The sequence below is a fragment of the Vidua macroura genome, chromosome 3 (assembly GCF_024509145.1).
Source record: "Vidua macroura isolate BioBank_ID:100142 chromosome 3, ASM2450914v1, whole genome shotgun sequence".
NCBI classification, from domain to species: Eukaryota; Metazoa; Chordata; class Aves; order Passeriformes; family Viduidae; genus Vidua; species Vidua macroura.
The window spans coordinates 74,592,519-74,602,565 of record NC_071573.1 but is presented as its reverse complement, the minus strand read 5'-3'; the positions used below and the strand labels follow the sequence as shown (position 1 = coordinate 74,602,565).

Sequence of the window (10,047 nt, the reverse complement as noted above, 5' to 3'; positions counted from 1 at the left end):
CGTTTCCCTCGCCCCGGCCGGAGCGCCAACGCCCGCTGCCGCCATCTTTACTGCGGGCAGCCCCGCCGGCCCTGCCGCGGGCGCGGAGGGAGGCGGGGACGCGCTCCTGCCCGGAGCGGCGGGAATGGAGCGGGATTCACCCTCCCGCCTGCCGTGGTGTGAGGAGGCCCATGGGAGGCTCGTTAGCTCCGTGGCTCCACGGATAACTTCTCGTCAGAGTGCGATCCCTGTTTCCACTGCGGGGTCGACATGAAGAAGTATGTAAAGCTGCATGAATAAGTTTATAAAGCTGCTAGCTACGCGTGTAAGTGCTGTAAGTACGTAAGTGGACAGGCTCTGGGAAATGGCCCTACATAATAACCGCTGTGTTGCACAGCTACAGGGTGTGAGCCTTCAAAGTCAGGCCAGTGTATGGCTGTAAGGAGTGCTTGCGAAGCAGGACAATTCTCCAAGTAGCTTATCCAGAATATCCAAATGAACTTCTGTGAGTTCTACCTGGAATTTTTCATTTTATTTTAAGGTATGAAGGAAAAAAAAAATCGCCTGCAGTAAACAGCTCTTCTTGTATGGACACTGGGGATGACTCTGTAGGCAGGATCTGAGTAATTCCATTCCTTTGTGTGGAGCAGAGGTTTCCATTAGCTGGCACATTACTTACCGCTGGGATCACTGCCTTCCCTTCCTTCAGCGTCATGGATGTAAATGCCTAAAACATCCACAGTCTCTCTGATCACTGCATAAAGTTATATTAATACCCACACGGAGTAGCAAAAATAACTATTATAAATCTATAGAAAATTCAAGGATTCAAGAAACTTTTGTTATGATTGTCAGTGCCACTTAGGCTACATATCAGTGTTGGCTGAAGCATTCTAGATTTCCCCCTTTTTGTGTCACATGGAATGGCAGGACTGAGAATGCTTTCCATGGACAGAAATGCTGTGGAAGTTTTAAGTCTGTCCAGTGTCAACTTACAGCTGGAACTCTGGAGTGATGCTTATGGATGGACAAACTTCCAGCTGCTACTGAAATGGGGCATGCGAGGAAGTCCCACTCTTGGTCCTGGTTTTATCATAAATAACAGAACTCAGTTCTTGTAAAGGGAACAAATTTTATCTGTGCCCTGTGTCACAGAGTTACTAAGGCAGGGGAAACAAGCAGTGCACCTTAAGTGTTCAAGGATATGGATTCATCTCTGGGGAGCTCTTCCACAGGCAGTGATGATGTGAGACAAGACAAAAGCAAAAATACATGAGCTCAGATGTACAACATATAGCTTTAAATAATACAGTTTTCCAAATGGCTGGATGTTTTATTTACACATTTTTCTAACAATATATAACAGATGAAAAGACAGAATGAATAGATGACAGATGCAGCTATTTTCTCAGAAACTTATTAAAGCACCTTGGGTAGACTGGAAAACTGATCAGACTTGTGTTTGTTTTTCAAATACAGTCTGTATGTAAGACCCTGTTTACTTAGTAATATTTGGAATTATAAATCTACAAGTGAAATGTATCAGCACTGTAGTCAAATTGTAAAAATACTATTTGTTATTTAAATACCTGCAGAGTAGAGTTAAGACTATTAGTTCAAATAGATGAAAAAATGAAATGAATGAAAACTAGTTTAAACTTTTAACATGCTTGATTTATTGCTCACAAGTATTTTGAACTTAGCAACAAGATTTTTCATTATAGGATTGTCTTTTGTGTAAGCACAAGCACACATGAACATATCAGGGATTATCTCCATGTATAAATGACAGTAGAATCAGAACTCAGGTTTGTGGAATAGCTAAATAGGGAATGGAGACCATTGACATGGTGGTTTCACTACAGAATACATTAAATGATTCCCATGTTACACAGCTCAAAAGCAAAAAAACCCTAAACCAGCAAAGCAATGACGTAATTGCTAAGAAGTCATAAACTCTCTCAAAATAAACATTCTTGTTTTCTTTTAAAAGCAGTTCTGCAACTTTACATTTTGTACTAGAGAAATCCTGGAAGCTGCAATAGATGTAAGAAACATTCTCGACACTTAAAAGTTATTTTTTTCTACTGCTATCAATGACAATGGAAGTATTTATAACCTTATATAAGTGGAATGTACACCAAGTAGTTTTGAAGTGGCTGGAATGCATAGCAATTGTTTTATTATAAAGTAAAAATTCACTCAGACTTCTTATGTAATGTTGTGCAAAGAAAGTGTTTTGATTTGCACAAACAGACATCCATCTGAAAATATATTTTATAATCTCATTTACAAAAAATAGATTATGAATCATTTTGAATAATCACTTTTCCACTATTTCTGCTATTTGTTTATACACCAACAGGAGAGGTACAACAGCTAGAACAGCTGGCAAAATGACAGTCTAAGACATGATAAATAGACACAGAAGCAACAATAATCTGTTCTAAAATAATTAGACTGAAATGTTTCTACCAAAGAATAGTGGCATTTCTTTCATGTAGATATACAAATCTTTGTACAAATACATAAATGTGTACAGGGTACAGCAAAATAGAGTCCAGATATTGAAAACTAAGGAGTATCAAATCTTTGTTTAATCAGGGTTGTTGTAACAACCCTCATCTAAACATTATCTTTCTTTCTTACTTAGTGTAGACTTAGGTTATGATGTTGTTAGCTGGAACACAGATAGCTAAAGCTGAGGTGTGCTACCACTTTTTAATGAAAATTGAATTTGTTAATTATTGTTAACAGAAGAGTTGTATTTAAATGCTTTCTTTGTTCCCATCTAATTTGTTTCCTTTTTAATACATCTTAGATTTTGTACTAAAGAAATTACTCCTTTCTTATTTTGTTACCAGTATGTTGAAATAAGATTTCTATAATGGGTTGAGAATGTAGGTACATTAATTTCATGTCCCTTTATGATTCAGTTTGTGTTAGTATAAAAAAGAAGCATACAGAGAAGCAAATGGTGAAGTTAGATATTTCAGCCTTTTAATGAATTTATAAACCACTCTCACCTGCTACCACTTGAAATCCATAGGTAAGAGCACTTCATTGATGCACACAGAGGGTGCAGATGGGAAAGGGGAGGAAGGTTGGCAGACTGCATGGATTTCATTTTCTAAACAAAGACGATTACAGTGTGTACATTTTGGGCGGCAAAGTTCAGGGTTTGTTTTTCTTCACCTCTATTTGTAGCCGTCTCTTAGGAGAACAGACTAATGCAAACATGATGTCTGTACACATATTGTAGACAGGTTAGTATAATAAATCTCTTTTGGTGTAAATGATAGATAAATCCAAAGATAACAAAGTTCTTTCTTATAATCTGTGCTAACTCCTTAGCTGATGCAGTGGTCTTTGTTGATGCCTCTGTTCTGGGGAAACTTGTAAGGGGTTCCAGTTGTCCATATATGTAAATCAGATACTTCCCATAGGTGACGTTTACTTACTGATGAGTGAGGAACTATTTAATTGAATCCTTTGTAATTGTTTTACAGGTATTGTCTTGTGACTGGTCAGCAGAGAGCTGCTCAGGAGTCACAGCTTTTCTCAGGGGTCAGTATTGCAGCCTGTAGGCAGAGCCAGTGTGGTGGTGGGGACAGACCAGACTACAGCAACAGTAGCTCTTCCTGCAAGAGCTTTGCAAGCTTACAGAGTAAGTGATGAGATTGGGAACCACTATATCCTGCTTAAGGATCAATGAAAGCAAAGACATTGACATTGAGGCTGGCTTATGGAGACCCCAAAACCATAAAGAACAAATGGAGCTGATGAAGAAAGCAGTGGTGCCCTTGTGAGAAGAGAAGGGTGGGATGAAGAGAAAGCCATTTTGAAGGTATGCCACATGAAGACCCAGGCTACTGCACTTTCTCAGGGTGGGGGACCACAAAAGTATGGTGAAGCTCTATAAGGAGTACATCCTGTAGGCCTGAAGAGATTTTTGGTTGGTAACATAAGACATTTTAAGGAGAGTGTTAAACTTTCAAGGCCTTCACTTGAATTCTGAAAACATACAGCTTTTCAATAGCGTGCACACATCTGGTAGTTGCAGCAAACTGCCAGTTCTTTGACTCTAGAATCATATTTAACATTCTAGCACATATAGGATGTATACTCTTGTTTTCCCAGAATGCTCTGAGCTTCTTTTCCAATTCCTGATAAAGAATTATAAGAAGTCTTCAGTATACACATTTATGTCATTTCTTTAGAGCCAAACTTTACACAAAATAACTTAGATCTGTGTAAAGGACACTGTGACTTGCATCTAAAATTGTGTGTGACATCTTGCACTGGTCATTAGTTTTTTCATTTTGAAGGCATAACTTCACCTATTGCCTTCATTTTTAGAGAATGCTTCCTTCTATCATATTTTCATACCTGTTCCTGACTCAAGGTTTACAGAGTTCCTTCCAACATAGCTTTTTATTTCCACTCAGAACACCTCATCCAGGAACAACAGTGATAATAAAGAAAAAATATTTTTAAAAAATAATAAAAATGATCTTGAATAAAGGCATTGGCTCTTTTTCATGGCACTTTCTCTCTATGTTCTATAAAATACCTGTAAATACAAGTAAATGTTCCCTGGCTGTTAAAGAGAAAATAATCCTGCCAGCATCTTTTATGCTATCCTAGGCAGTGAAGTTCACTTGGGAAAATTTCAGCAATCAGCTTGCAAACTCCAGTTAAAAAGAACCAAGACCACCTCAGGAATTTCCTGATAATAGCATTAAAAGTAGGAAGCAACAGGTTAAGAACCTCATTCTCTTTCTGTCCTAGTTGGGCAGTCTAGGGAGGTAGTTCTAGGCTAAAAAGTAGATTAATACAGGTACTTAAATTCAGTAGTTTTCCAGAAGTCAGCAAAGAGAGGAACGTCAGGTGTCAGCTACTCACTCTGCGTGCTTTAGGGTGGAGGATTCACTTCATGTGTCCTCCTAGCAAGATTGTGTCACATAAGTGATACTTAGTTGCCATTTGCTATGACTGTTGCCTGGAACTAATTCTGAGTTTTGATCAGGTACACACAAAGAGGATAAAGACATGTGTAGGTGGATGAATGGTATGGGAAGATAAGGAACTAAAAGAGAATTATGGTATTTTAACCAACTCTCATCTAAACATTATCTTTCTTTCTTACTTAGTGTAGACTTAGGTTAAGATCTTGTTAGCTGGAATACAGATAGCTAAAGCTGGCTGCTTGGTTTCTCTGAGTTTTACTACTTTTGGGTAGACTGAGACAATTTTAATTTATACAAGGAAAAAAACATGGTTTTGGCCAAAACACAGAGCCTAATTTTGATCTAAACAGAGGAGTTTTCCTTTTGGAAATAAAATGCTGTGCAACCAGAGGCTCACTCCATTATGACTATCAGTTGTATGGCCTAACAATCCCTACTGCCTGAACAAGAATGTGCAAGTTATGTGGCTCTTACACCTCAGCAGTTTGAGCAAATGCAATTCTAGCAGGCTGTGCCATTTTCTTATGCCAAAGAGAGAATGCAAGTGGGATGAAGCTCTGAAATGGAGAATAGGAGAGTCAGGCAGGTAGGTATGACAACATGTGGTACAGACAGCAATAGGGACAGCATGTTTTTTCATTAAAAAAACATTACCATAAATGAAAACAGTAAGCATATATTAACATTTTTTTCTCTACCAAAGAGCAAGTCATACAGGATGGAACTGTTACAGAAGTAATTTGTATTTAAGTAACTGCTTATTAAATGAATTAATTACCACAAGACTTCAAGTAGTCATCAGGTCTTGACCTTAGAATGAATCTGTTACTCTCTGGGATGGAAATGAGAAATTACCAAAGGAAGTACCACCTCAAAACAGGGCAGTCACACAGTCTACAGAAACCAGTTCCGCCACTAGGACTCCTGCTGTCCCCCACTGCTGACAAAAGGAAGTCCAGACATGTATCAGAGGGCAAAGGTCATCATTTACTGTCCAACTCACACACAGAGTGCAAAAATAAGTTATAGTTTATTACTCCTGTGAGAAAAGTATTCAGGAACAGATAAACAAGTTCATATTTGGAACCAAAAGTAACAGAATTTACTGAATTACACTTAAACTCTGTACATACACAAGCTTATATGCTGTACATTGTCATAATTGTGAAGTTGAAAAATTACTAAATACAGAAATTATTTGCAAATCTCTTTCCTAGAAGGTAAAATGACAATATCTATTGATGGATTTATGGTGTGTGTATATATCTCAGAGGATATACTTATGCACACCAAGTACATATTTATATTGAAACAGGAGTACATTGCTATACCAGTGCCAGTTAGAGACAACTGAAAGGGTACTGGGTATCTGAGGATTCACTGTCACTATTTAGAAGCCATGTTTTCCCAATCTATTCCCAGCTCTTATCAGGAAAGTGCACTGAAGCACTGCCCAGAGACAGCTGGGGAGTCACTCCATTCTGGAACGACTCTGCTTTCCAATTACTACACACAGAAGCAACACTATTTGACAGGCTCTTGTTTGTAGAAATCTTAACAGCTGACATCCAACCCAGTGATGGGAAGGGTCTGGACTGGATCAAAAGAAGTTGAACACTTTACATTGTTACTGTACACCAGCAAATCCAGGCACTTAGCGCTATCAGTATTTCTATTCTCAATTGTTCTAGAACTATGGGCGAAAGCTTATCTTTATTATAACCAAAAACAAACTTTCCCTAAACCTCAGTAGGATAGGACATCATCTTACATTCTAACAGTACTGCATCTTAATGAACCCAGAAATTTTATATGTTTGGCAAAGTGCATACTTTAAGAGAATCATTCAGATATTTATAATAGTTTAACTGAAATTCAGAGTCAAAATATGATAAATTCTCTACAAGATAAAGGCACAATATTTACAGGTACTCTTACCACTGCAGCTTTAAATAAGATAAACTAAATAACACTACCTTCTTTGAAATTAAACTGTTAAGAATTATAGTAATAATCTTTCATAAAAAAGTAGATATGCTTGTGCATTTAGTACTCTTGATTCTGGAACCATCTGAACATGGGCATCACTAACGTACACCCACTGTCCTCCTGATGCTCCCATGGCTTCTTTTAAACCTGAAATACAGAAGCAAAAGAAATTTTTTCTTGTCTTTCACAACATCATCAAGAAAATACAGTGGCTATTTCAAAAAGCAAGTGAAGCTTCTAACCTACAAGAGTAATTCATTACTTAGATACAGTTTGAAACTTACATGTCAAAGAGCACTGTAAGAGAAATTGGTGGAAGACAATGCATAGGAATGGATGCTGCCATGGCTTTTTCCATATATTTTTTAGAAAGCCTAAGACATCTCCAGTACAGCTTGCTGAGTTCCAACAGGAAGTTATACTAGAATTCAACCAGTTCTGACATAGAAAGAAGGTCTTATTTTAAAAGCTGACCAGTGTGAAATGAAGAACATGAAAAGATCTAATCTGTTCTAATAATCATTGCAAGTCAAGCATAAGACTGAAGGAAACTTTGATTTCATGAATAAGGTAAAAGATTGTGTTTCTGGGAAATGAGCTTCAAATGCAAAGTGATAGTACACAAAATAGAAAGGATAATGTTTGGTTCATACTTTCCCCCAGGAAGGTAAACAGTAAATATATTTACCTAACTTTGACAGCTTAACATATTCTTGCTGCTGCAAATTTTTCACTAACAGATTCTGTCCTGGAAACTTATTTCATTCTTGTCCTAGGGTGACTTTATGATACTTGTATCCCAAATAATCTGTTCTGCATACCCATCAACTATTAATAAGAAAGAACTAATGTGCTGTTCTCAAAATGCCAACAGAAACCCTACACCAAACCTTGTATCTTCCATGAAAAAGATTCTTGCTGTTCACATTAAACCAGAGTATTCCAGACTTTTAAGTATTAAAAAATTCCCATCCTAAAATACGTAAGATACATAAAATGCTCAAATATTCAGAAAATATGATTTAATATAATGGATTTGACTGGTGTACTAAACCATTTTCAGATACCAAATATGACAAATAATTAATCAGGCAAAACTCCTGATCAGAATGTATTACTTTGAGTAGGAAAGACAGAAAAGTTTTCCCTCAATTATCTGTTTAATAGCTGAATCAAAATTCCATTATTCACTCAGTTCTATATGGGATTAATAGCAGAAGTAGGATCTGTATTGTGTGCAACAACAACAAAAAAGAATAATTAATAGAATCATAGGTTGGTTTGAGTTGAAAGAAACTTCAAAGATCATCTAGTTCTAACAGTTCTGCCATGGGCAGGGACACCTTCCACTAGCCCAGGTTGCTCAGAGATCCATCCAGCCTGGCCTAGAGCACATCCTGGGATTGGGTTCCTACAACTTGTCTAAAAACCACAATTATTCTCAGCTAAAAAATTATTTGCTGTAAATCCCTGTAGACAGTTACTTTTGGTTTACAGTCAAGAAAAGGAAGCTCTGTTTGTACATACCCAGAACAGTTTTAGTGGTAGAAATATGCTCTAGCAATTTCTTGGAGGATGTCCTGACTTTCACATACGCTGCATAATGACCACCTCTCATTGAGCCACTGTGCTCCACTATTCCATAAAGACTATACAGCACTCTTGCACCATCCATAACGTTCTGCATCCCCAGAAACACAAAAAAACAGAAGTTAATTATTTCACAATAAATTTTACAGGCATCTTAAGTAGCTACCAGCAGTATGGTTCCAAAAGAGGCAATCAGCCATCTACAGCATTTCCAACAGCAAAATACCTCTATTACAAGACTCAGTAGTTTTACTAATTTAGTTACCATAGAGGCAGTAATACTTGTCCTTAATACTTGTCCACCAACATCACCAGGGCATCACAGCTTAACAAATATTAGCTGACATCTATGATATTCTTGATATGAATGGGATTGCACACAATTACAGTTCTGATCTCAAGACACTATCTGAAAAATTCACTCTACAATTTAATTAAAAATCATCATTATCATCATCATCATCAATCCAATTTAACTTGTGGTCAAGACACCAACTGCTGAAGTACAACAAAAATAAAGATTTTAAATGGTACCTTGCAAGATGCAGCACAAAATGGTGCTAAGTCTAAAATCAATGGGAAATCCACATGCCTGTTTACTTTCCGTAGACTCAAACCAGCCTTCAAAAGAAAAAAAAAAAAAAAAAACTGTAAAATAAGTATTTTTATGAGGAAGCTTTTTAAAGCTAAGGTGGATCACTATACTATTAAAATTAACCAAATCCAAGAGTAAGATTTCAACTGATTTAAACATTCTTTGTTATGTTTCCAATGCAGTGCTACATATAACGTGACGGACACACAAGGGGTTTCCCTGGATAGGTCAGGAAGGTTAAATGTACTCTGAAGATGTTAGAATAACCACAACAAACATCAGCATGTTTCACACAGTTCTTCTACCTTCTAAAAAGGCAGTATTGGGATCTACAATGACACTTGAAGAACTGCTTGTCCACCAGTGGGGTGGAGGAATATACAAGGGGGGTTTGGCCTCTTACCTGGTGGAATCTTTTCAGGTGGAGAATAAGAATAGCAGGAACTGAAGAAATCAGCAGCTGTTTCCGTGCATTTGTGTAGACACCTTCCATTTTCTTTTCTGTATTTATGAATATCAAAATAATTTGTAAAGTGAAGGCAGTCATATGGAATTTTTAAAGTACTTTCTAAACATCTGACAGACTAGATCTATGCTGTGATGTTTCTGTACATATACAAAACACAAGGGACACTTTGGGGAGTAACAAAAATGTTTTCTCCTTTTTCTAGTTAATAAATATAATTATTATTTATATAATCTATATTATTTATTCTGTGAAATCTAAGCATTATTTTAGCCAGTCTTGTGCAAATCAGATCAGAAGCTGGAATCCTGTCCACTATCTAGGTCAGCTTGCACACTGAGATACTTATATTGTCTGTTACTATAGCACCCAACCTTCCCGTTAAAACCTAAAATAAATGCACGATCCCTGGATAAAAACTGGAAGGCACAAGTCTATTTATCTATGCTAATGTCCTA

General features: G+C 37.1%; 1 protein-coding gene across 4 annotated transcripts in view; it reads right to left on the bottom strand.

Annotated features, from left to right (window-relative positions):
* Nucleotides 1-5,915: 5,915 nt before the first annotated feature.
* The window catches only part of USP45 (ubiquitin specific peptidase 45), a 50,250-nt gene continuing 46,118 nt past the window's right edge, over nt 5,916-10,047 (bottom strand). For all 4 annotated transcript variants that reach the window (XM_053973232.1, XM_053973231.1, XM_053973230.1 and 1 more), the window contains 4 exons: nt 9,527-9,624; nt 9,063-9,149; nt 8,466-8,619; nt 5,916-7,085 (listed from right to left, as the gene is read on the bottom strand). In XM_053973232.1, the coding sequence (XP_053829207.1) occupies nt 6,952-7,085; nt 8,466-8,619; nt 9,063-9,149; nt 9,527-9,624 (473 nt within the window). In that variant the 3' untranslated portion in view covers nt 5,916-6,951. The remainder of the gene's footprint in view (nt 7,086-8,465; nt 8,620-9,062; nt 9,150-9,526; nt 9,625-10,047) is intronic.